The sequence below is a fragment of the Salarias fasciatus genome, chromosome 19 (genome assembly GCF_902148845.1).
Source record: "Salarias fasciatus chromosome 19, fSalaFa1.1, whole genome shotgun sequence".
In the NCBI taxonomy this organism is placed as follows: domain Eukaryota; kingdom Metazoa; phylum Chordata; class Actinopteri; order Blenniiformes; family Blenniidae; genus Salarias; species Salarias fasciatus.
The window spans coordinates 1996849-2023774 of record NC_043763.1 but is presented as its reverse complement, the minus strand read 5'-3'; the positions used below and the strand labels follow the sequence as shown (position 1 = coordinate 2023774).

Sequence of the window (26926 nt, the reverse complement as noted above, 5' to 3'; positions counted from 1 at the left end):
TAGCATAAAGCAATATAAAAATTTATTTATAAGCCCCGCCTTCGTCTCATAGACCCCCATGTTATCTGAAAAAGCGCCGGTCAGCGTCAGCCAATAGATTTCGAGCTTCCGCGTTCTCGTGCTGTCAATCAAACTGTGCACGCAGCGTCTGGCCGCTCGCCCAGGCAGAGGAGAGTTAGCAACGCAGCAGCCGCCGCGCTCACCTCGGATATATCCACTGTCTGCTGAACATCCACCGGAAACGGCTGAACATGGAGGATGCTGTAGGACTCGGAGGCTCTCATTTTCACCCGACGGATAATAGCGTGCACAATTAAAGGGGCGTGGCTTGGTCGCTCATGAAAGCAGAGGGAGGGCGGAGCCTGAGATGTTGGATTAAAAAAAGAAACCTCTCTCTTTCAAAACTCCGACACGAGCTTTAAGGAGTTTGCACGTTTTATGTGAAACAGCGCCCCCTGCAGGCCTTGGGCGTAATGCAGCTTAGTGGAAAAACTCGTCCCTGTGGCTCGCGTGCACGGAAGAGGGGAACTCCGTCTTCGCTCGTTTAGTAGCGTTCAAGTAAAATGTAAGTTTCTTTTCCCTGGTGGAGTCTGTGTGGAGCTGTGGCAGTGCTAGAAGCCAGTCTGTTCTGACTTCCTGGAAGATCCTGCTCAGTTGTTGCTCACTAAGCATCTGGCGGAGTAATGGCGGACAAAATGCTGGTGCCCGACCGGCACTGCAACTTTCAAGTGACAGTTTAGCGCTGTTAGAGGTACTTGTAATGAATATGTCAGGGCACATTGTACACATCATTAAAAATGTGTAACATGTTTATGGTGGAAAATAAGTATTTTTAAGGTTGTAAAACTCCTTAATGCACCTTTGAAGGGGACATATTCTGCTTTTTTCACTTTGTGAAGAGTGTCTTATAGCAGTGTATGTTGCCGTAGCCTCATTACGAAGTTTAAATTTGAAAACTGTCTGTTTCCTCCCTGTCTTGCTACAACACATTTTGTGAAAATGGCTGCTGAAACCGTCGAGTCTGAGTTCGCAGGCTCAGAAACAACCTGTTCTGAGGAGGGCTCCTCAGAGTCACTTGTTAGACCGCTGAAACTCCGAACAAAGGATGAATTTGGGGCGAACAAACTTAAGTACTATGTTTTTTTCGCTTCTGAGACCGATATGACGTGACTGAAAAATAGCATAATACGTCCTCTTTAATAAACCTGCTACTGACTCTGAATGGGTCGTGATCTGCTTTTGGGTTCACCTCAGTTCATGATAGGTGAAATCTTATGATCTATAGAGGAGGGTAATTTGGTTTATATAGTAGGCGATCATGATCTACTGTACATAAAAGGGTATTATGATCCATAAAGAAAATGTATTATGATAAAGGTCATATGATCTACATAGGAAGGTATTATCATGAAACGTATATGATGATATTATTATGATCTATTTAAGAGGATATTGTGATCTATATAAAAGGGTATTATGATCTAAATAGTAATGGGTGTAATAATAATATAATATGTAATAATAACAGTAATATGATCTACAGTATATAGGAGGGTATTAATATGATCTAAGAGTATTATGATTATATGGGTATTAGAGATCTAGATAGGACGGCATAATGACTTTTATAGGAGGGTATTTGTATGATCTACATAGGAGGGTATTATGATCTATAGAGGAGGGTATTTTGATCTATAGAGGAGGGTATTTTGATCCATAGAGGAGGGTATTATTATGATCTGTCTGTGATTTGCCTCTGTGACGTCATACTTCCCCCTTCACGTGCAGTGAGGTTTTCCAGCAGCTCGTGCAGGATTGTTAATATCGCAGTGAAATCTTCCTTCGAGCCACCGCCGGCAGTGCCCGGAAGGATTTTGATGCTCTCACTTCTGCTCACATGTGGAGAAAACAGAGGATCACTGTGGAGGGCCGGGCCGCCATCTCTCCATTTTTACTGTCATCAAAGAGTCTCTGGCTGCAAGAGGATTCACGCCTCAGTGTTCACTCCGAACAGCCAGCCCATCGACCCTGCTCTCACTTCAGACTGGATAATAACACAGTTTTGGTTCCTAACGTCCTCAGTAATGAACATCTAAACTATTTAATTCCTTAATTCCAGCCTCATGTATTTAGAGACCTGGAAAAAAGATTCAATCTAGTGTGAACCCACCTTAGATGATAGAAGTTTATATTAATCTCTGTAAACTACAAATATTTAATTAGATTTTTTTTAAAGAAGAAAAACATATTGAATATGTATTCAGCAAATAAGATTAATGCCAACCAAATAAAGTCATTTTAATCATTTCTATTCTGACTTAAATCTCAGAACATCTCAGTTTACTTTGATATGACAAAGCACAAAACACACAAAAAACCCCTTTGTCTTTTTTAAAAAAATAAAATGAACAATTTAGAGTTTAGACAATTTAGCAATTAATATACCTTATGTATTCAGAATCAGTAATAATAATAATTACTATATTTTAAAGGGGTCACAATAGTAATTGTTGTTGCTTTGAGTGAGTGAGGTAGACAGTTGCATTAAGTCATTTTTTGGCAAATGATAAATCAATTCAATACAACATTGAACGTTTGCAAACTTCTGAATGAAAATGAGCAGGAATAATAATACAATTATGCAATGTGCCTCTTTGAATGAAACAGTCAGTTTAACATTAGCAATTAAGTCAAACAGCAACAAAATCACGATAAAGTCTGATAGTTTGTACTCAAACCAAATCCGATGCGTTTAATTTCTTTGTGCAGGTGGAGGATAAAAAAATTACTAATTTCATCTGTCAGTTCAAACCGATCACACCTGCCGCAGTATGAATAAAAAATACAAATATATGGGATTCTGAATTTGTCAGTAATAGAGCGTGAACTGTAATAAAGGAGTGTTTTTGCGTGGATTAAAAAGTGAAAGCTGGCGCCGGCGGGGGGCGGAGCGCCGCGTCGGGGCCCGGAACGCTCTCGCCCCGCCTCGCTCGTCTTTGTTGGATGTGTGCCGTGGATGACAAGCGTCCAGCACGTCGCAACAACAGCAGCGCAGCGGCGGCTGTGGAGCAGCTCTTCCCCGCTCATCACCCCGACACTCCGAGCTCTCCGAGGATCGACCCCCCCGCGCCGCGTCCCAGCATGGCCACCCACACGACGGCGTCCTGCACCGGGTCCACTCTGCTGCAGCCCATCAGCGAGATCATCAATCTGCCTCTGGACCAGGTACGTGTTCGGCTCGGGCGGTGGACCCGGTCCCCCCCCCCCCCCCCCCCCCCCCCCCCCCCCGCCCCCCCTCACAGCTGGACCCGGGGCCAGCGACGCCTCCGTGGGCGACGCTCCGTCCGCCCCGCGGCCGCTGCGCATCGCCGCCGGGACCAGACGTTAGCTTAGCATCGGTCCATTGCGGATTCGGGGGGAAAACGGGAGGAGAGAAGGGCAGAGTGTCGGCGGCGGGGGCGATCACGGGAGGGCCGGGGAGAGCCAGGCTACCGGGAGCTAATGCCCTTTGTCTGGGAGAGCCCGATCCAGAGGTGCAGACCGGAGCGCTCTCATTGTCCCCCTCTCCTCTGTCCCGCTCTCCGGCTCCGCGCCTCCCGTCGGGCCCTGCTGCTGGGAGGCATCCCGGGGAGCCCTGCAGCGAGGGGCGCTTCCTCTGCCGGAGGAGACACAAAACCCAAAACACCAAGCTCCTGAGCAACACACCAGGCTTTATTCTGACAGAGGTGCATTTCCACACACACACACACACTCACACACACTCGCACAAATCCCATTCACACAGCAGGGGTGTCAACATGCAGTCGGTGGGCCAGAAGCGGCCCCCAGAGAGGGTACGCTTTGGTCGCTTTGGTTTGACCTTGGAAACAGGAATAATGTTCATCTTCTTTCATTGTTTTAAAGGTCTCATTATGTAAAATTGTCTTTCTAAAGCTTTTTCTAACCGTAATCAGTGTCTCCATGTCCTGTTTGAGACTCCAGAGGTGAAGAAAGTGTCTTCTCCCTCACTGGATCTTCTTTCTAGTGAATCTGAGCTCAAACAGCAGATTCAGAGATTTTCCCTTCGTGACATCATGAGGGGAAATAACACTGAGAGGGGCGTGGCCTTATAGGAAGGGGCGTGGCCTAACATGGAGGGGCGTGGCCCATGAGTTCACGCAGCTTCTTCCCAGAGTGTGAAATATCCAGACTGAAACTCAGTAGTTTTTCTGTTGCTGGCCGACGTCAGGATGGGACTTTTCCTGTTGGACGATGAAGAGGCCTTCACATCAGCAGGGGCTAGCGTTAGCGGTAGCTACTTGGTAGAATCTAACAAAAAAAAGGACCAAGCTCGCATTCAGACACAGCATTCACAGTGTTTTAACTCCATCGTCTCCTCCTGGGTCAGGTTGAGTTCAGACTGGTTGACCGGCAGAGTGTTTCTGTGGGACCTTGAAGAAAACAGCAGCTGCTTGTGATTTATTGACTCATTTCTGATTTCCAGAAGGTGGAACCATCATGCTTCTGTTCTTGTTTTGGTCTTCAGACATTCTGATGATCACCAAGAACTTCTTCTTGCGCTGTCGTCTTTTAAACGTGTCTCATCGCTGCACTGCCCCCTCTGGATGGTGCGGGTATTGCGGCGTGGTTTGTCAGCCGCTGTGGGCCGGTGCCGCTGACGGCTCAGTGGCTGCTGACGGAGCTGCAGCAGTGTCAGGCGCCACACCCACCCCACCGTCTGTGTGAAGCACATCTCCACGCTAACGCCGGCGTGAGAGCGGCGAGCGGCGGTCGAGGCTGAGAGCCTCCGAGCCGACGTGGGGCCGAACCAGGACGGCTCCTCCCCTCACACTCACTCCTCTAACCGCCATCACTCTCTGATTTGCGGTTTGTCAGAGGAAAGCTGGGTAAATCCATCGGGAACCGCGGCGGCCGCCCGGATCCGCCCGTCGCTCTGATGGCTTCATGTTCAGGCTCTGAGTGAAGACGCTCGCTGTTCCAGGTCCGGTCTGTGGAGGGTTTTCTCTGAAGAAGAAGATTTTCTCAGAAGTATTAAGTTAAAGAAAACCTAAAATAAAATGCAATTAAAATTTAAAAAAAATGCAGCTCCTATTAAAAAGCAGATCTCCAAGAACTTAGATGTTGTTCTTTGAATAAAAAAAAGTCACATTTCTTAGAATGCATCATGATTCTGAAATCAAAGTCACAATTCCTAGAAAAAACGATGCCAATCCTGACAAAGTGTTTATTCAGAGCACAGTAAGTTTGCAGTGTTTGTTTGGGGCGGCTCTAACCGGCCTCACTTCCTGTCAACTCCCATCCAGATTCCTCCCAACACGGAGTCTCATCTCTCTGTTGATCAACTGGGCTGTGAGGCTCAGGAGGTTCCAGTCGAGCAGCTGAAGCCCTGAACAAACAGCAGAGAGCAGGTCTCTCCGGTGGTTCCTCTGGACTCCAGCTCCGATCCAGACCTCACATCTTGATGCAGATTTCAGCTCTTTTCCCTCAGTGCTGTCTGGAAGGCTCAGCTAATGTTTAACCTTGATAAACCTGAGCAGAGGCTGTCTCCGCCCTGACGTGCTCCAGGAATGCGGCGTGGGGAGAAAGACATGCCGCGACTTCTCGTCCCTTCCTGAGGCTCAGCGTTCACAACAGGAAGTGGCGGTGTGTGTGTTCCCTCTAAAGTCTGAGCAGCTGGCTCATTATGTAGGGCTTGCAGTGTCGGCCTGGGTGTGGGCCCCGGGGCCCCTCTGTAGCGTTGTGTCTGGGCCCCTCCCGTGCCGTCAGTGCGTTGAGACTGAGGAGGAGCCTCGGGTCTGGCTGAGCGAGCCACGTGGAGAGACGGGCCTCTGCTCCAGCCTGACGGCCAGCTATAACTGGAGCTGTGAAATCTGACCTGAGACCAGCCTCTCCTCCTGGATCCCTCTCAGCCCCTCCCCTCTCAGGAGACCCCCCCCTCTAAGACGTGCCTCCACACTTGGATTCAGGGGTTCTCACGTTAGAAAACTGACTTCTATGCTCATAATTACACATTGTGGTCCCCGTGGAGCTGCTCCATATCTGCCGCCGCCGCCGCTGCTGTCATCCTGAAAGAGCTGGACGGTGTTCTTCAGGAGAGCCTTGACGTGTCCCTCCACCTCCAGCTCTGAGAGACACCGCCTCCACCCTGACGCTCATCTTATAGCATCGTGAAGCTGTGAGGATCTCTCTGCTTCCACGCTGAGTGTGGCTACGTGGTGTTTTTAATTCAGAATTGGTTTATTCTGAATTAAGCGTTCTGATTGGTCAGGGCGGCCGTGACGTACTGACGTCTCCCGGAAGTAAACAGTGTTTCTTTCATCTTTCTTTCGCAGTTAACTTTGACGCCGCAGCTTTGAAAATGTCCGGGTTGTTAAGCGCCGGTCGATCTGCTCGTTTCATTACATCCAGTCCTTCTAAAACTAACGTTAAATAAATCGTCTCCATACGAGTCGAAGCGCAGACCGCCATCTTGGAATGTTGCGTCATCATGACGGAGCATGTGCAGAACGACCAGAATGAAGTCGTCTAATTAGCATAGAATTCTGCTTCCAAAGGAGAATACAGCCGCCGGTCTATTGGGGTTTAAACTTAATTCTGAATTCTGAACGTTTTCAGGCGTTCACACGGTCATATAAAGCCGAGGTGAACACACGGACTGCAGAACATTTCAACTTTGGTAACATATTTCATCTGATTTCACTGTTTGGTTGATTCATTCTCATCTCCAGCAAAGTTTATATACCTCGGTTTAGTAACGGCAAAATATCGTCGAATGAAAACTTTATCCTGAAAGAAAACTTTTTCATCTTTTTAGCTTCTTTTTAGTTTTTCAGTCTGATATCGGTGCATATATCCTCATGTCTGCTGCCAGACAGTAAATCATAACCAGCCGGACTCCTTCTGGACTCGCTCACAGTCATTTGAACTCAGATGTTGTTGTTGTTGTTGTTGTTGTTGTTGTTGTGGTTGTCGTTGTTGTTGTGGTTTCCTCAGTGTCTGCACTGAGCCTGGTTTCGGTGAAGCTGCTTCCTCAGCTGGACCTGGACTCCTCGGACTGGCTGAACCGTGACGCTCCTCGCCGCTGCTCCCAGCAGGGGGTTAATCAGAGCAGGAGGCTGAGCAGTTACTCATTGATGCATTTGTAACGTTGACAGTTGTTCCTCCGCCTCCTGTCAGTCGGTCATTCTGTGGACAGGGTGTTTTGCTGTACTGTAAATTCTGGCAGAGCAGCAGGGAGAGGCGACGCTGGGGGAAATTAGGGCCAAGAGAAAGACCACTGTGATTCTTTTAGTACTAGAAGTTCATTCAGACCTGTTTCTGTAGCTGATTTTAACAGCTTCACTTGTTTTTCAGCATCGTTTTAAGAGACAGTTTTGACATTTTAACTGTTCTGGCTCTTTTTATGACGTTTTACATGTTTTTTCCACCCATTTTTATTGATTTTTTTTATATTGGAAGTTCTAATAATTTAAGTTTTTTGAATCTTTTTCCCAGTTCTTGTGGTTTTGGTATGTTTCCCTGTTTCTCGAGTCCTTCTGAAAGTGACTCTGTTGTGTAAACACGATAAAACCGGTGAAATGTTTGTGGTTTGGGGAAAGCTTGGTGCCTGATCAGGCCTGATCTGAGCCGCCGCCGCGTGCTGCCGGCGAAGCTCCGGGTGTCCGCTTCCCTCTGATGCCTCCCGCCGCCGTCTGAGTCCCTGAAGCCCCCGTCCTGGGACCGCCGGCCCCCCTGAAGCCCCCGTCCTGGGACCGCCGGCCCCCCTGAAGCCCCGGGGTCTTGTCAGAGCGCCTCCCCGGCTCTGGCTCTTTAATTGGCCGCCCTCGGGGGAGTTTCACGCCTCCGATTGATTCCCCTCGCTGGGCCCTCTGTGACGGAGCGCTGCTGGCTGCCGCCGTTATTACGCTGCAGAATCAACAACGGGAGCGCGTGCGATTCCTCCGGGGGAACCGGGAACATGCAGAACACACCCCGGGTCCTCAGACTCCATGATGAGGCGTTTGATGACGCCTGCAGGCTGCGAGTGTGAAGCCCAGTCCAGACGAGGTGGATCCATAAACCCGGCCGGCCCTGAAAGGACCAGAGAAATCCTCCGTATCGATCCCAGTCAGACTCATCTCACATTATCTGATCCGGGTACGAGTTCACTGCACTCCTGTAAAGGTTAATATTCTATTATAGTGTTTCTTCTCACTGCTGCTCAGGTTTAGAAGCTCCAGTCGATCTGCGGATTCAGGTTCCAGGGTTCTCGGCCTCCATGTCCAGACCAGACCCAGAAGCTAAACCTCTCGCTACGTGCGGCGGCTTTTAATTTCCTGTGTTTCCCCCGGTGTGCTCGGTCGGGAGAGAGAGAGAGAGAGACATCTAATATAAATGAGAGGCCATGCATATTTATCAGGATGACTCGGCAGCGTCGCTGAGACGAAGGCCTGAGTCTTCCTCGCTGACCCCACCTCCAGGCCGCTTCGCTGCTCCTCCTGCCGTCCTCAGATCAGAGCGTCCACCGGACTCCGGGTTCAGATGTGAGGACGCTCCCATCCAGCTGGAACCAGCGTTTCAGGCTGAGGAAAGACGTTTCTGACTCCGTCGTAACCCGTTATGTTTCATTACCAGAACCCCGTTACGTAAGATATTAGTGATGACTTCCTTCTTTGGAGACGTGCCCCTCCAGACTCCAGACCCCTTGGTTTGGATGCCAGGAGGACTCGGAGCCTCTCAAGCCTCCTGCACTTGATTCTGTCCACGTGCACGCTCTAAAGAGTGCACGTTCCCTGAAACGGGCCGTGGCGGCAGATCAGACGTCTTCTCCATCGCCACCCGGGTCCTGGTGGAAACGTTCGCCCATCCAGCTAATGTCAGTTACTTAACATGCTTATGTAACATTACAGCAGCTTTTTTGTAACTTCACAGGAAAAAAAACAAAAAGCAGAAAGCCGGGCCTGCCTTTGGAGCTGGATTTAGTCCTGACGCTCAGCCTCGGCTGTGATTTTGCTATTTTGGGTGTTTGTGTAGTGAGCGCTGCACGCCTTCACTTCCCTGCTAAATCATGTGTTCGCGCCCGGCGTATGAGGGCCGTCGCCTCGCGCCCAGCGCTCCGTCAACTTTTGCATATACGCTGCCGTATCGTAGCAACCGCCTGCTCTCTGCCTCATGCTGCTGGAGCATGCCGAAACCAGACCGGTCCGGCTCCTCTCAGGAATCCAACCTGAGTCCCGTTCAGGATCAGCGCCTTCAGCGCCCCAGATCACAGTTTATCACCCAGTCCAGATGTTTCCGTCTGTGGCTGTCGGTCGGGATTGCTGCGGTCTGAACCGTCTGAACCGTCGCGGAGCGCCCCACATGCTGTTTGCTGATTGAACCGTTCTGATCGGAGGAGCTGCGGAGCCACATGTGGCTGCACAGCTGCCGCTCGCAGACCTCTGACCAGCCACGAAGCGACTCGCCGAACCGGAGAGCGGCGGCGCAGGCGTGCACGCACAGGCCGCGGGAATGGGTTTAATCATCAGTCAACAGTGGCCGGGCGAGCGTCCTGCAGGTGCCTTTTGTTGCAGTGGAGGAATTTACTCCGGAGAGATCCGTTTCTGCAGGATCCTTGCGGCTCTCGCCATCGCTGTAGCGACGGCAGCAAGACTCTGGTAGAAATTCTGTGGCTGGCGGCGGCTTGCTGGGAGTCGGACTTATCAAAGACGGCCTGTTGTTATTGAAGATGTTCAGACATTTAAAGGGGAAGAGGAGGGACGGAGGGAGAAATGATTGCTCTCAGAGTCGCTGGTACATGAATGAACCCACCAGGAGAACCATGGCTGATGTGTTCTCCAGATGTTCTCCTCTGGTCCTGCCTTTGATTGATGCGATGATTTCAGCTGTTGGCTGTGATGGGATGAGACTGTATGTGTCGAGGTTAAGCCAACTGAATGAACACACACACACACACACTAAGCTTAGATAGTTTTGGTAAGACAGTAAGTGTATATATCACATCATATACTTTAGCATACATCATAAAGTGCTCCTACATCAACACAAGCTTTAGTCCACTCAGGTTTTGTTCATTGCTCATGATTTATTTGTTGATAATACAACATCTACTCTGACCCTGCACCTCTGTGACTCCGCCTACTCTGTGACTCCGCCCCTTTGCCTCATTTTCGTGCCTGTTTCTTGATGTTCTTGACGCCGTCTCGCTGCTGTAGAACCGCTGGAGGAACACGGCAGACGTGGTTCCGTCCCGCGACGCCCTGCTGCTGTGTCGCCGGTCCGTTAGCCAGCTAGTGGCTAGCGGCTAGCTTCAGGCGGCGCCGGGACTCACTGCTACATTTTAACATCCAGCTCAGCAGGGGGTCAGCAGGGGGTCAGCAGGGGGAACATTCTGCTGTTCTGACATCGTCAGGGCAGCCTCACTGGTCATTCTCAACCATAAGCAGTCCTGTAATCCTGACACACACACACACACACACACACACACACACACACGGAATGGTTCTGGCCCAGTGCTGCTGGTCTCCCTGTGAGGAACGGCTGATAGTTGAGTTATTATTATCTTTACTGACTGTGGAGCCTGGCTGGTGTGTGTGTGTGTGTGTGTGTGTGTGTGTGTGTGTGTGTGTGTGTGTGTGTGTGTGTGTGTGTGTGTGTGTGTGTCTGTGTCTGTGTGTGTCTGTGTAACTACAAGTTTCCATCCATACTCATACTTGTTTTCATTTCTGGATTTCATGCTGATGGCAGCAGGTGAAGTATTAGCCTGTCAAAGTCTGAAACTTTTTCTTTCATTCTTTGATTCCTGAGTGTGTGTGTGTGTGTGTGTGTGTGTGTGTGTGTGTGTGTGTGTGTGTGTGTGTGTGTAAAGAGGAGACAGCCAGTGGCACCAAACAAGTCAGCTTTGTTGTGTTGTGAGAAACAACAAGAATGCTGTTGTTCCCATACTGTCAGCATGATTTAGACAGACGGACAGACACACACACACACACACACACACACACACACACACACACACACAGCCCAGTCGTGCCACATGTATTGGCTGCAGCTGCAGTCGTCATGACGTTACCACAGCGTTGAACCTGTTCACCATGCCGGGGGTCCGGGTCGTGTCTCATTAAGGGCCTGCCTCACACGTGTTGCTTTAACGGTGCGTGCTGAAAGCAGCAGGTGTGTGTGTGTGTGTGTGTGTGTGTGTGTAGCTTCATGTTATCCTCATGATGTTAAGAACCTTTCAGGATCAGGCGCCATTCAGTCATTTCAGGTGAAGCAGCAGACGAAGCAGCTGTTCTCAGGATACAAGACGATACAGCAGCTGTGAGGAGGAGGAGGACGATGTTTGGTCCTGCAAACGGAGAAGTTCGTTGTTAATCCTGACCTGTTAGTTTTTCATGGTGATGGAATCTGAGCTGAAACACGCCGTTAGAGGAGAAAGTCGGTTTGTCTGCAGCACAGCGGCGAGCTGTGGCTTTAACACACTCTGCCTTCAGCCTCTGCATCTTTTATGAGTGGAGAAATATTCCTCCGACTGGAGACGAGGCCGGAGGACATTTCTGTATGGTCCTGTCGTTTTGACGGATCAGGATGCTTCACCTCTGCTCTTATCCGGGCCTCCTACCTTTATTTTGGTAGTGCAGTTTGTAATCAGAGTAAAGTGGAAAAAGGAGAAGATGCTCATTTAAATTTAAAGAATTTGTGTAAGTTCAAGAAATGATCCCTCAAACAGCTTTTAGCTAATGACCATGGAAACTATGGTTTATGTATTTATTGTAAATGAGTCTTTATGGCATGTATGAAGCGGTCTGTGTCGGGTGTGTCGGTGTGTGTGTGTGTGTGTGTGGTCCTTTAAAGCAGGTGGTGTGAGAGAACAGCTCTCATGGAAACACAGACGATCGGTGGACATGAAATGTGTTGAAGGTTTTTCTGCTGATTGATTTGAAACAATAAGAGACGGAGAGGCGACCGCTGAGAGGCAGGTGTGTTTCCACCGCATGTTATCTGAGGACGGGGGGGGCGGGGGGGCAGGGTGACTTAATGACATGGAAAAAAGGGTTTTATGCTAATGACTGTCTAAATTTATCTCCTACTGTGTGTGTACACACACACACACACACACACACACAGTGAGGCCGGGATCGAGGCATGCTGCTCTTTGAAGGCAGAAGCTATTTTAGGCTGTGGGCGCTGAAGACTGATGTGTATTACCCCGTGTGTGTGTGTGTGTGTGTGTTCCTCCCTCCCATTGAAAAGGTGTCTAGCCGGTCTGACTCCACCAGCCTGTTCATTCAGATCCTTATCTTTTGTCTTTTCGCCCCACAGGAAGCTTCCTGTCGGACGGATTCACACAGACATGTACAGAGAGGCCTGAGGTCAGAGGTCACTGATGCTCTCATGCAGCGTGACCCCTATCCCTGACCTGAACTCACCTCTGTGTGAGTGTAGCTGTGCCTGTTGGTCATAAAGCAGATTCTTTAGATTTCTGGATGCGGTGCTTCGTGCAGTGGCAGCGTTTCTTTCTTTACAGACATTTAGATGGATTCTCTTCAGTAATTTGCTTTTTCTGTTAATTCATTCATAAAAAGGAGTTTTTTTTCTTTTACAGTCGATGTGTTCATTCGTGATTGAGTGCTTTATAAGTGAGATCCATCCATAAATGGTTCAGGCTCTTATCTGTTGTCCGTTGACTTGTAGTTCAGTTTTGCTCTCATCTCTGCCAAATAAATCTCAAGTAATGAGAAAAAAATCAGTTTTTCACATGTTTCAACCTCTGTGCTCCTCATGCTTTCCCTGTAAACTGATGTTAAATTACATAAAACTAGCTCTGTTCATTTATTTTTCCACAAATATGATTTATGAGCTTCTTAATATACACTTAATATCACACATTCATAGTAATTGCAACAATAACACACAGTCGGCATTGCTGAAGGCCGACGGCATTGTGGTTAAATGAACAAATGTAAAATGACAGAACAGTAAATGTGAAAGAAGGGCCATCAATTACAATTAATTACACGTTATAATTATCAGAATATCAGAATCTGGCTGCCAGGCCTAATTACTTCACACTGAAGTCAATCAGGTGATATTCAGTAAAACACACACACCAGGATCAGGGACTCGTCGGGAATCGAACCGTTATCGATACTCAGCATTGATGCATATTTACTGAGCGTCCTGCAGTCCTGGTCCTCCTCTGAATGAGGGTGTGTCACACACACACACACACACAGACACGCAAGGCGACCGGCTGCAGTCAGGTGTGGAACACTCCTTCTTTTCTTTCAGGCAGATTTTCAGGAAATACATGTTTACCTGAAGCTGGAACAGCAGACTTTAAAGAGCAGTCTGAAGCCACGCACCGCCGGAGGGGCGGAGCTGAGCCGAGGTGGTGAGACGCCACCGCAGCCCGCCGAGTCCTGATGGCTCCGGCGTCTCTCCGCCGTGCACGCTGGCAGACGTGCACTCTGTATCTGAGTCAGTAATGAGCTGCAGGAAGCCGTCCTCCTATCTGCGTCTGCCACTGCACGCTCAGCCACTTCCTGTGGGCCCGCTCTGCTCCGCCGCCTCCGCCGCCGCCGCCGCTGCCAGCCGATGCGCCGTGTGCTTACGAGTTATCGCCGAGTACCGAGGAGAGGAAGGAGCTCAGGCAGCATGAGGCAGCAGAAAAGCTCAAACTTGATGTGTTGACTCACCTCGGGTCAGAAATTTGGTTGAGGCCGGTACCCAGGGCGGCTCCAGTGAGAGGCCGGTACCCAGGGCGGCTCCAGTGAGAGGCCGGTACCCAGGGTGGCTCCAGTGAGAGGCCGGTACCCGGGGCGGCTCCAGTGAGAGGCCGGTACCCGGGGCGGCTCCAGTGAGAGGCCGGTACCCGGGGCGGCTCCAGTGAGAGGCCGGTACCCGGGGCGGCTCCAGTGAGAGGCCGGTACCCGGGGTGGCTCTAGTGAGAGGCCGGTACCCGGGGCGGTTCTAGTGAGAGGCCGGTACCCGGGGCGGCTCCAGTGAGAGGCCGGTACCCGGGGCGGCTCCAGTGAGAGGCCGGTACCCGGGGCGGCTCCAGTGAGAGGCCGGTACCCGGGGCGGCTCCAGTGAGAGGCCGGTACCCGGGGTGGCTCTAGTGAGAGGCCGGCGCTGACGGTGTTTATTCAGTAAACCCGGATCTGAACGCCGGCCGCCCAGAGAGGAGACGCGTTCAGCCCCGTCTCCGATGGAGGGCGCCGGCGGTCCCCCCGCCCAGCTGCCATTGGCCGATACGTCCCGGTGAGGCCTCTGGTCCCGGGTCCGGCGCTCGGCCGTGAACCCGGAGGGAGCGGCTCTGCGGATCCCCGTGAGCCGGCCCGCCGTGGAAAATCACATCTGTGGGTGAAATGTGCGCGGCGCCTGCCACGCGGCGTGTCGGTGCGAGGGTTTCAGCCTCCTGTTTACTCTGACAGTTTGCTTCACAGCTGCTGGCATCCGCCGGATTCACAGCATGTCCCCGCTCTGTTTATCCCGGCACAACACGCCGTAAATAATTTGAATCATTCTCGTCGTCGGGCTGCGTGCGGCAGCGGAGCGGTTCGCCGAGGATCCACGGTTCAAGCCCGGCCTGATCACACGGCCTGTGCAGGATCGGTGGGATTTAAGATGAACGTGACCTGATTTCTGCGGTCACTTCCTCGTTTCCTAGACCAGACAGAAAAAAGCCACAGCAGGATGTTTTCAGTCACACTTCACAGAAAAAAATCTAAATGATATGGAATTTTCAGCTAAAGATTCTTGAATAAGTGTCTTTTTTTATCAGATTTCCACTTCAAACATGATTCTGTTAGGTATCAAAGACTGAAAATAGTATTTTTATACGTATTTTGAGTCTGTCCAGCGTCCTGGAAGTAAAGCAGAGTGTTGGAGTACTGAGTCCTTTCATCACCTGCAGAGTTTTCTGTTTTCCAACAACAAAACAACAGAATCCTGAAAAGGTTAATCTCTCTTCAGACTGGGTCCCTTCCCAGGACCAGAGCGTTGCCCCTGAGCCTCCAGCATGTTTTCAGCTCCTCGCCCTCCTGGTATGTCTTTGATGCTAATGCCGCTTTTCGGCAGTAAATCGACTGAGTATCTCTAATCTTTCAGCGTTCTGACCTCTGCTCTCAGTGGATCCTGCAGAGGAGATCTGAGGACCTTTTCCTGGTCAGACTGTTTGACACCCTCAGTTGGGCTTTTATTCTGACAGTTCGAGGTATATATAGTTTCAAACTGTCATTAAAGTTTAAAAGAGTGTTGGGAGGCCATCAAGTTCCAAGGCATAAATGAGTCATTTGCCTCTTTTTGGTTTGATTTGTCTGAAACAGAACGACAGAAGGTAAAATGTTTGATGTTAGACAGAGTTCTTTGGGGATTTTTATTCGCTCACATTTGTCACATCGTTTATTGGGATATGGCGACAGTTGCTCTCCGTGTGTGAAGACTGTTGGTGTTATGGGATGACTGATGTGTTAAACAGCTCAGTTTTCCAGTCGGAGGCCTGCACTTTGCCTCTCCGTGGTCTCGAACAATACGTCTCCTCTGTCACACCCTTCCACTCTCCCACATGAAATTCCTTCCTCACAAAGCAGCGTGTTGTGATAACCAGGGAGGGGCTGCTTCACACTACAGTCAGACTCCTTACAAAGACGCACATTATATCTCCCTCTGATTCCACTGTGCTTCCCATTGAACTGCTTTCAGCTGCAGTTCCACCGAATTCAGATTAAACGTGGAGACTTTCACGGATCTGTAAAGTCTGCTTGTGCTTTGGTGGTCACTTGATTGCAGTTTTACTTGCTGCTGGTTATTTTTGTCCCTGTGAGGAATGGACTGCTGGTTAGCAGATGAACCCGTCAATCAAACTGTGGGTCATCTGAAAAGCCAACAAACCAACTCCTCCAGGGTAGAGCCTCAGGGGGCAGAGGGGCAGCTTCAAGTGGTTATTTACAATGACATAGCAGGCGGTGACGACACCGGAGTGGCTCTACAGCTGCTCTATAGCGGCTCTACGTCACAAATATATATCACATAAATCAGCTGAAATTCCGTGACCCTCAAGAAATCTGTCTAAGAAATGTATTTGGGATAAACTTGTTGAAACCATGAAAACAGACGCGACTAAAAAAGGCATCCACTTTAAAAACCCATTCAGAATTGCTGTGAAAAATAGATCAAAGCTGTAAAAATAACTGAAACAGCTGAAATATGATGCAGTAGTCTGAAATATCAGAAATAAAACCTAAAATATTTATATTTTTTTCATCCAGTAAACTATCAAACAGCTTTATGAGTTGCGTTGCATTTATTTTAAAGTTTGAACGTGTTTTGTGGCTGCAGATTAGTTTTATTCGCCGTAGACCTGGAGAGCGTTTGTTCTGTAGAGCAGAGCAGCTGACAGTGGTGTTTTCATCCTTCTGGGGTTTGAATGAACAAAGCAGCCTGGAGAGGCTGTTTTCATGTCACCGGATTTCATTTCTCCTCTTCAGGTTGGTGAACTGGCGGATGAGGCGGCGTCATTGCGCCTGTTTGACGGTTCGTTCTGTCTGATCAGACAGCGGTCCTGATTGGCCCAGCGGCCCGTGTGGGTTTAATCTCATCTTTCTTGGCGCGAGCGGCCGTGGCTGTTTGCCGCTGGTCGATACGGATAGCTTTCAGATACCGCAGGAATACTCGCCCTGGCTGAAAGGGCGGTAAACAAATCGGCGGCCGATGACTGCGCCGCTGTTTGCTTTCAGGACGGGCTCCCGGCCGTTTGTTTTACCGCTCCTCCGGCCGGACGATCTGCTAATGGCTCTGCTCTGGGTCCCGGCCGGGCCGGGCTCCCTCCTGCAACAATAACCAGGAGAAGAAGAGACGCCGCTCAGCGCCGCCGCACTCAGGGCTATATCGGGCGCTCTCCCTTTCTCCCTCATCAATCATGCAGGATCATGGGTAATGGATGGCGTCTCCAGCCTTTCACTGCCAGACGGATCCGTTGGCGTGACCCACATACGAGGCCGGACCCGAACGAACCGGAGACCGGAGACCACCACACCATCTCCTCAGCCTGCTCTACGTGGCACTGTGCGTGTGTGTCTGTGTGTGTGTGTGTGTGTGTGTGTGCAGGCTGAGGTAAACACACAGTGACAACACATCAAACATCGCTGAGTCATCAGTTTCCTTGTGAATAAACTCTCATCTCACACTTTCAGGTGACAAAACTGAGACGGATTTCACAGCTCAAACATCTTCACTGTGTGTGTGTGTGTGTGTGTGTGTGTGTGACTGCAGACCTGAACACACACAGGTTCTCTCCTCACGCGAGCGTCACGCCGGCGGCGGCGTCTGATGAACGTGAGAGGAGTAATCAGACTGAGAGCTTTCCGCTGCGCGCCCCCCTCCGACCCATTTACACACATTATGAGATGAAACGCGGTTTGATCCCCGGCTGACTGCGCCGCACGCAGCCGGCCTCATCAGCCAGCGCAGAGAGCCGCCGCCATCCATCAGTTCGCCCTCGAAACGCAGAATATGAAGCCGTTTCTCCTCCTGCAGTTCTTTAAAACCATCATAAAACCTCCTCTTCAACCCTTAAAATCCACACACACACACACACACACACACACACACACACACACACACACACACACACACACACACACACACACACCCTGTCTGTGTGTAAAGCTTTTATCTCGATGCGTAAACACTGTCTAAAGGTTTATTTTCCTCCTCTCTGTCGGGTCTTTCCTCCTAAAGCTGGACGGTCACGTTAAAGTTCAACCGCCGGCTGTAATAAAGACATATAAAGCCTCGTGCGCGCTCAGTGTCCGTGCGCCGCCGCTGGATTTAGGTGAAGGTTCAGCTTTATTTGCGCCCCGCAGGATTATCTGTGTTTTCTGCTCACCGCTGGCGGCAGATGTGGATCAGCTGGGGGGGGGTTATTTATCTATCAGAGGGTGGGTGTAAATAACCATCTTTAGATCAGGCTGACCTTCGAAGTGGAGGCTTGATATCGGCTGCTGTAAAGTGATGCGAAGCCTTGCTGACCCCGCCGTGTCCCTCGCCGCCCCCTGCAGGTGAACTTCGTGGCCGGCCAGCTGTTCGCCCTGCTGATGGCCGTGTGGTTCCGGATCTACCTCCACCCCAGCAAGACCAGCCCCTTCGTCCGACACGTGGTGGCCACGCTGCTGGGCTTCTACCTGGCCCTCTTCTGCTTCGGCTGGTGAGTCGCGGCGCCGCGTCCCGCTCCCTCCCTTCCTTCCTACAACATTACCGTCAGACGCTGTTCCGCTGCTGTGACTCCATGCTGCTGTGATCATGGGGGGGTCGGCCAGGCCTTCCCTCACTCCGCCCGCCGCTCTCTCCTCACCCTTGCCAAAGCAAACGGGTCGATGGGGGAGTAACTGATCTCCAGTTAGAACGTTGTTGCCCCGTAACGGACCGGCCGCCGCCCGTCTGGCACGGCGCCGCTCCGGAACGCCAAACTTCAGGGAGAAACACGATCCAGAGCCGACGGACGGAGCCGGTTCCAGCAGACGGCTCGCGTTGCGGCGGCGGCGGGTGATTGGTCCTGGAGGGAGACGGGCTGGGCTCCGGTCCTGGACCTCACTCAGGATCCCGTCGTCGAACGTGACTCAGCAGAGCGGGAAGAGACGAGGCAGGCCTCGGCTGCAGCAGGTTTCCTCCTCGCCTCTGAGCCGTGGTGGATGGTTCTCGGTCAGGTGGAGGACGAGGCCGGCGTGTCTTTCAGGGAGAAGACGTCTGAAAATAGCCCCGGGCTGCGCCGCTGACCTTCACAGTGTTTAAAACAGTGTGATACCAGACCTTTAAATCTCATGGTTGGCGGCGGCGTGATGTGAGAGAAGTCAGGACTAAAATCACCTTCTCTCCTCTGAGGGACTCAGTCAGACAGAAAACTTCACCTGGAGGTTGGAGTGACGACCGTATGAACAAAAACAGCTCTGAAGATGTGTGTTAAAGGCTTTTATAGCAGCAGAAAGAGGTTTCTTTGTCCTCTCTCACAGAGGGGAGCTTCTCTTATTGATCTGGACAGAAATATCCTGTCGAGGAGGAAGCTAACGGGCTAACAGGCTAGCAGAGCTTCTCTCCTGCTGGATCATCCTGCTCCACTTCCTGTGTCTCTGGCCCGGTTGTAGTCTGGTGATGGTGATCCGTCACCCGGTCACATGTCTCCAGCTGGCTCTGTCATGCAGTCACTTCCTCTTTCTCATGGAAAAAAAAAGTGCAAATCAAGTCTAGTGTGGGGAATAAAGAGGAAGGAGAAGAGCTTTTTTAACCCTCATGTCCCCTTGGACGTGACGTGACGTGCTGAGTAATCAGATGTGTTAAAGTACTGAGATAAAAATCACTGAAATGAATGAATGAAATGCACTTTTAACCAGATTGGTGTGAGGAGATCGGTGTCTTGTATTATCTGCTTTTGTTTTGTGAAATTTATGTTTTTGGCGCTGTGTGTGTGTGTCCTCAGGTATTCCCTCCACTTCCTGGTCCAGAGTGGGCTGTCCTACAGCGTCATGGTCTTCGCCGGTCTGGAGCACATGCACAAGTAAGAGCGCGCACGGACCGAACACTTCATTCACTTCATCACGGAGTCGGTGAGGGGCGGAACTCAGGACCGCACGAGGCCTCTTCACCACTTCCCTCTGAATAAAACCCCTCAGATTTTCACACACGACAGGGAACGTGTCCCTGATGCGGTCAGATCCCGTCGGCAGGCCGTTAGATTGAACCTCCAGCGGTTTAAAGGTCTGATCGGTGGATTCCTCTCCTCCTGCTGGAACTGTTTGTTGTTTGTGTGGTTTGGAGGCAGAAGAGTCCGGGTCAGCGCGACACCCAGCCTGAGTCCGCCTGCAGGCTCCATCTGGGACCACACACACACACACACACACACACACACACACGCACACACACACGCACACGCACACGCACAGGCACACACACACGGAACTCAAGGTTATGAGTACAGATGTGAGGCTGGATGTTTCCTCCTGGGGAAAAGACTCCAAATATAGCTGGACATTATTCAACACAGAAAACGCTTGAAGAAAGAAAACTAAAAGACCTTGGAGATGGCTAACGTGTGTGTGTGTGTGTGTGTGTGTGTGTGTGTGTGTGTGTGTGTGTGTGTGTGTTTGCTCTTTGAACTGAATCAAACGGAGTTGTGAACGACGCCACGGTTTTCTGCGTCTGACGTGATTTTTGGGTTTGTGCCGATTCACACACCTCGGCCTCTTTTCTGCGGTTTTACAAAAACACTGCAGCGCAGAATTCCAGCAGCAGACGTCTCTCTGTGAAACTACAGCTCAGTAATCTCAGTTTACATGAAATCACTTTGAAATACACGAGGGACGTAAAAGCGTATCTGAACCTTATTTTGAAATTCAGTCAGTCTCATGTCTGTTCTGTTGGTTTTGGTTGAACGTTTGATGGTGTGTGTGTGAGGTTGAGGGTGTTTGTGCAGGATGTGATCTCTCTGAGCGACGCCGGCTGGTTTTCAACATGTTGAGGCGTGTAGTTAGTGAAGGAAGGAATCCCTGCGGCTCTCTGAGCGGCCGGCTGCAGACGGAGCCCGGCGTCAGGTTTCACCGCCGCGCGGCTCCGATCCGTCCCGCTCGGCTCTCACCTGTTGGATGTGAGCAGAGGAACGTTCTAGACGTTCCGCCGGCTGCCTCCGGTGTGGGCGCGGCGCCGCCTGCTGGCCGGGCGGAGAGCTGGACGGCTGTGAAAGGATCAGGGAGGGAGGAACGTCAGCGGCGGCGCAAAATGGGACCAATCCCTCAAATCCCACTGTGGTGCTGGAGTCAGAGGTGACAGGTGCTGTTTACACGAAACTTTGACTTTCAGAGCCAGAAAGCAGCCATGCTCTGTGCACCAGCTGATCAGGATCTCATTTGGAGGGGAAATCGATGTAGAGCGTGAGAGGAGGCAGATCTGAAGTGTTTACTTTGTGAAGCAGCTTTAAACAGTCCATATAATGTAAAATTCCTTTTGTTTTCTTATGTTTTTCTAACAGTAATCAGTGTTTCCATGTCCTGTGTGAGTTTGCAGAGGTGGAGAAAGTCTGTCTTCTCCCTCACTGGATCCTCTTTATAGTGAATCTGAACTCAAACAGGAGATCAGTGATTTTCCCTTCATGACATCAAGAGGGGAACAAGCCCCTCCCACTGGAGATAACTCCGCCCTCTGATAATAGCCCTCTGGTATGATGGTGAAACGTGGGAAAGATTGTAACTAATTTTCCGGTGAATTTCTTCCTTGTTACGTCATGTGACATAATATGACTTATTGCACCTTTAACTCTCCATCTTCAGGACTTTTTCCTTCTGGGTCTCATTCTGGTTCAGACTGGTTGAACGACAGTGTTTCTGTGAGCCACGGTGATCAGTCCAGCGCAGCCCTTGGTCCCAGAGACCTGCTTCTTCTCCAGCGTTGCCAGATCTGACTCGCTGTTTCAGCCTAAACAGAAATTAAAACTCGCACCGCTCAGTAACACACCAGCTAAATCTGAAACTCTGTGGAAACTCAAGTTCAAACCATAAAACCATAAAACCAGACAACTCCTGCTAGAGAGAAGTGAAACCAGAGTGAAATGATAAAAACTAGTCCCCCCCCCCCGACCCCGCCCCACCCCCCACAGGCTGGCAGTAAATATAGCCGCCGCTCCGCTCGCTGCAGCTGCTTCCAGTGGGGGGGTGGAGGTGGGGGGCATCTCCAGGCATTGTGAGCATTTGCATTTTCTGCTGTGAAGTCTATTTTAGTCTCGGTGTCACAGTCTGGTTTTTACACCACGTCCAGATCAGAGCGTTCATTAAATAATCCACTCTGAAGTGGAACGACGAGCAGCCTGGGCGAGCGATGAGCTGAAACTCCTCCGTCTCCTGTCCCGTGTTCAGGTACTGCTTCATCGTGACGCTGGGCTACCTGATCCTGTGCCAGATCACCAGAGTCTACGTCTTCGACTACGGCATGTACTCAGCAGACTTCACCGGGTGAGCCTCCTCTTCCTCCTGCTCTCGTCACTCTCTCACTCCATTTCATCTCACTTTACAGTTCTCATGCAGCTTCTTGGAGTGTCGGTCCGGGAGGCCACGGCTCCGTCTGAACCTCGGCTGATCGCTCCATCAAGAGAACGTGTCTTTTATTTTGAAGAGGCAGTGTAGATCTGTTGCAAAGCATTCTGGGTAGACAGTTTTTTCTACACGCTTTGTCCACCAGACGCCAAACAAACACACACTCGCCTCTCTCCCCGACTGGGTGGGGGTGGCGGGTTGCCTAGCAACCGGACTCAAACCCACGCTGGGCGCCGCCACATGTGGAGCGAACGGAGAGCCGCTTCCCGCAGACGGCCAGCCGGTATAGATCTATTTTTAGAGCGCGAGTCTCAGACGTCAGCTCCCTGTCCTGGAGCCTGCAGGAAGCAGGAGCGTGTCGGGAATGATGGGTTCCACTGTATATACCAGCAGCCGCTGCTCTGTCTGACAGGAAGTGAGGGGAAATAAAGAGCATTTAGCCCTGACCCACAGGCCTTCTTCACACTTCTGCTCCTCTGTGTTTCTCTCTTCAGACCCATGATGGTCATAACGCAGAAGATCACCAGCATGGCGTTCGAGATCCACGACGGTGAGACACACACAGTTTACTGTTCGACCTGCGATCGACTCAAACCTCAGCTCTCACCTGATTCCAGATCTTTACGACTCAAACATACAGTTTTGTGACTTTCCAATGAATAAAACTCATCTGGAGCCACAAAAAGTGTATTTTGACTCTAATCTTTCCTGATCTGAGATTCGGATCCTGTGCTCCTCCAACACTCGCACACAGAGCGGCTGAACTGTGACCTGACCCCTGCGACCTCTTCTGTCAATACATGTGGAGGGCCCGGGGTCGTTCACCTGCAGGCTCTCTCCCCGTGGGTGAACTCGGCAAACCGAGCGCTCGGCCCGTCTGCGGCCTCACGGGGCTCCATGGAGCGCTACCTCACTGACACTGAACTTGTTTTTATTACATTTACACACCACTGGCGTTTTCCAGGGGACTCCTGGCTTAAAGGGGATTTTCAGAAAGGTTCAAGCTAAATGGGGAAAAATAGGGAAAATTTAATGAAATGTAAAAATTACCAAAAACTAGCAGAAACTTCATAAATGTAACACTAAATGCAGTTTTTTCTAGGTGTGTCATATGGAAGTGTAGAAGCAGCTTTGGCCTCATTTTAAAGGATAAACGTGTTTTGAGCCTCCAGTTGAACCTGAAATGTGTTTTGCGGTTGAGCTGAACCGCCGGCCCAGCACACACACTCCTCCAGGATGACATTGCAATTAAAAAATAGTCCAGTGAATGAGGGTGTGTCAAACATAAGGCTTGCGGCCCACGATAAGGCACGTGGCAGACTTGGCAAAGTGAAAATAATGCTTGGAAGCAGCGTGGGAGTTCTGCTGCTGCAGAGATGGGTTTAAATGTGTGGCGTCGAAGTGACGGAGGGAGATGCTGACGCTGTCTGTGTTTGAGGGTCAGATTCTCTCATTTTACTGCTCATTATGCTGGATGTGAACTCCTGAAACGAAATCTTCTGTTTTCGTCTGTTTCTTCTCAGGTTTGACCAAACGAGAGGGGCAGCTGACCCCCAGCCAGAAATACCTCGCTATCAGGTATGTGGCTCAGGTATGTTTGTATTAGTCTGGAGGACGGGGGGAGGTTTCACTGCGATCGCTCCTCCTTCATTGGAGCTGTTAACATCCAGACACCTAAAGCTGGGCGGTGGTTCACTGGGGTCGTGTAGACTCCAGGTTTTTATTCAGCTCCTCCTGTCTTCCAGCCGGATGCCCAGTCTGCTGGAGTACCTGAGCTACAACTGTAACTTCATGGGCATCCTGGCCGGGCCCACCTGCTCCTACAACGACTACATGGCCTTCATCGAGGGGACGGGCTACCAGCCGCGCCACCAGGACAACGCCAACGCCAACGGCAAGGAGAACGGGAAGTGCCGACAGAGCGAGCCGTCCTCCAAGGTACGACACACACCGGTGGATCGTCTGCATACACTCACACATTTGCATGAACTGTAATGAATGTGACACCTAATTTAAAAGAAGTCTGTAATTATTGACATTTTTAATAGTTTGAAACTCAAGCTGCTTTAAATCTTCAGAAAAGTCCCTGAACTCAACATTCAGACCTGATTCCGGGTTTCTTCTCCCCTCAGAACGACGTGGTGTCCAAACTGTGCACGTGCGCCGTCACGCTGGCCATCTACCTGTCGCTGTGCAAGCTGCTGCCGGTGGAGCGCTGCATCGACGAGGACTTCGTCAACAACACGCCGTTCCACCTGCAGGTCCTCTACCTGTACCTGGCCATGCTGGCCCTGCGGCCCAAGTACTACTTCATCTGGACTCTGGGTCAGTTTCTGCACTGCGAGGCCTCACTTCAGCGCCGGCGCTTTTCCACCGTCCACAAGGAGATGAACACCAAAAATTAAATCAGCCAGTTTTACATTTTTACTTGAAACGGTTGATGTCTGAGAAGACTGAGACCCGCTCAATCCAACAGCAAAAACAAATAAACCACCACCATAAAATTGATCAATGGCTATGAAAAGCTAAACTATTGAAACAGATTAAATACAACTGTAAAATAGAAGCTGCAACGATTAAAAGAACTAAAAAGTTCTATATAACAGAACGACATAATGTTATTTGAAAGGTTTTGGCAAAAAAAAAGCTAAATAAATGTGATAAAGAAAAACCCAGTTGGCTAAAACAGCTGAAGAAAAAAATTAATAAAATCAACAACATTAACAAAAATATTAATAATAAAAAAAGCTGCGGAAAAATAAACCTAAAGCTCTTAAATAAATTTATAACATAAAAAAATAAGAAAATCTAATTCCCAAAACAGTTGTGAATTTAAAAGAAGATGGTGTAATTTAAAAAATGTATATCTTCTTTAAATTAAAAAAAAAGCTAAAGCACTGAAAAGTTAAGGAGAATATAAAATGTACACATTTAATTTTAAATTCAAAATTAGTTCACGAGCAGTGTGTCTTGTCAGAGTTAAACCTGGTGTCTCGCCAGTGTGGTGCGGCGGTCAGGACCAGGCTGGGAGGGGGTTTGGATCAGGCGCTCTGTGGTGGCGCCCTCTGCTGCTCAGCAGCTGAACTGCAGCGTCTCTTCCTGTCTGAAGGACCGGAACTGCCAGAATTAAAAATAAATACAGAAATATAAAACCGGCTCAATATGTAAATTCATGTGCCACTAAATCATAAAAATGCAGTAAGGTTTTTTTCATGAGAAAATCTATCAAATGTGACAGAAAATATATATTCATTTTGTCATTTTCACTTCACTCTATTTATTTGGTGATTTTTTTTTTTTTACATTTCTTTCCTCAGTAATTTTGATGCCTGTATTTATTTCTGTATTGTTTTACTTTCACTTTTTCTTTTCTGTATTTTATTTTCATGTGACATTTTATTTCTTTATTTATTTGTTGACATATTTGTCATGTAGAATATGTTAAAGTTGATAGGCCAATCGGCCAGGAGCTGACCCCCCCAGACACACCTAGAAACCCCGCCCCCTCATTTACATATTGATGCAGAAATACATAAATAAGGCGGTGGAAAAAAGACAGGAAGAAAATCAAACATTGGAAATAATAAATATATAAATGTGACATTGAATTAAAAAAAAATTGTCAACAAATGAATAAATAAAATGTCAGATGAAAATAAAACACTGAAACATATAATTTGGAGAAAAGAAAATTAAACAATACAGAAATAAATACAGGCATCAAAATTAATGAGGAAATTTTTTTAAATAAATAAAGGGACTGAAGTGAAAATGACAAAATTAGCAGATTTTCTGTCACATTTTATTGATTTTCTCATGGGAAAAAAATATACATTTTGTGTGATTTACTAGCACATAAATCTATATATTGACCCATTTTTATATTTCTGTATTTATGTTTAACTATGGCAGTGTCAGTCCTCCGTCGGTCTCAGTTGAAGTGACGTTTGTCTTCCTTTGGCAGCCGACGCCATCAACAACGCCGCCGGCTTCGGATTCAACGGCTACAACAAGGACGGCTCGCCGCGCTGGGACCTGATCTCCAACCTGAGGATCCTGGACATCGAGGTCTGGCTCTGTCTGGGTTCTCTCTGGGTTCTCTCTGGGCTCTCTCTGGGTTCTCTCTGGGTTCTCTCTGGGTTCTCTCTGGGTTCTCTCTGGGCTCTGTCTGGGTTCTCTCTGGGTTCTCTCTGGGTTCTCTCTGGGCTCTCTCCTCTCTGGGTTCTCTGTGGATCCTCCATTAAACTTCACTGTGTTTGTTTCCAGTTTGCCACCAGTTTCAAGCTCTTCCTGGATAACTGGAACATTCAGACGTCTCTGTGGCTCAAAAGGTAAAATCAAACGTCCCTCGCTGTTCCTGCGTTGATCTTCATCATTAACCTGAACCGTTCTTCCGGTTCTTTCCTCCAGATCTCCTGTAGTGCAGCTGTCAGCTCTGAAATGAAAGGTTTTATCTTCGGTTTCACATTAGAACTAAGAAGATCTTCATTTTTTATTGTTATTCATCATATCTTATCATTTCAATCCATCTTCATTACATTTTTATTACATTTAATTCTCAGTATAACAAAACAGGTGCTTGTTTTTCATTACTGCTGTCTGTAAAATCTAAATCAGCGGTGAAAACAAATCAACACAAACTAATTAGATATTTGAAATACGGATAGATACATATCTGAAACTGTGTAGACTGGGCTGAAGAGAGAGGTTTATTCTTTATCTTTCCTCCATAGCTAAGATATCAATAGAAGTTTAAGTTAATGTAACTTAACCCGGTGACTCATTAAAATACTTTTAAAATGAGATTTCAACATTCCGTTTGGTTGTTTTCATTTTAAAGTCAGGCTGACGAAATACTCATAGAAATGATTTAT

General features: G+C 49.2%; 1 protein-coding gene and 1 long non-coding RNA gene across 3 annotated transcripts in view; one reads left to right on the top strand and one right to left on the bottom strand.

Annotated features, from left to right (window-relative positions):
* The first annotated feature begins 3002 nt into the window (after nt 1-3002).
* The window catches only part of mboat2a (membrane bound O-acyltransferase domain containing 2a), a 30854-nt gene continuing 6930 nt past the window's right edge, over nt 3003-26926 (top strand). For both annotated transcript variants that reach the window (XR_003933556.1, XM_030116882.1), the window contains exons 1-10: nt 3003-3225; nt 18039-18184; nt 19451-19528; nt 21876-21971; nt 22547-22602; nt 23576-23630; nt 23798-23990; nt 24185-24377; nt 26017-26120; nt 26319-26383. Coding sequence is in view for 1 of the 2 variants with exons in the window: in XM_030116882.1 (XP_029972742.1) it covers nt 3004-3225; nt 18039-18184; nt 19451-19528; nt 21876-21971; nt 22547-22602; nt 23576-23630; nt 23798-23990; nt 24185-24377; nt 26017-26120; nt 26319-26383 (1208 nt within the window). In the remaining variant the exon portion in view is untranslated. The remainder of the gene's footprint in view (nt 3226-18038; nt 18185-19450; nt 19529-21875; nt 21972-22546; nt 22603-23575; nt 23631-23797; nt 23991-24184; nt 24378-26016; nt 26121-26318; nt 26384-26926) is intronic.
* Nucleotides 5180-21347, bottom strand: LOC115406722 (uncharacterized). The gene is made up of 3 exons (XR_003933558.1): nt 21265-21347; nt 20231-20237; nt 5180-5191 (listed from the first exon to the last, which is right to left on the bottom strand). It is a non-coding gene; the product is annotated as an uncharacterized LOC115406722 (long non-coding RNA).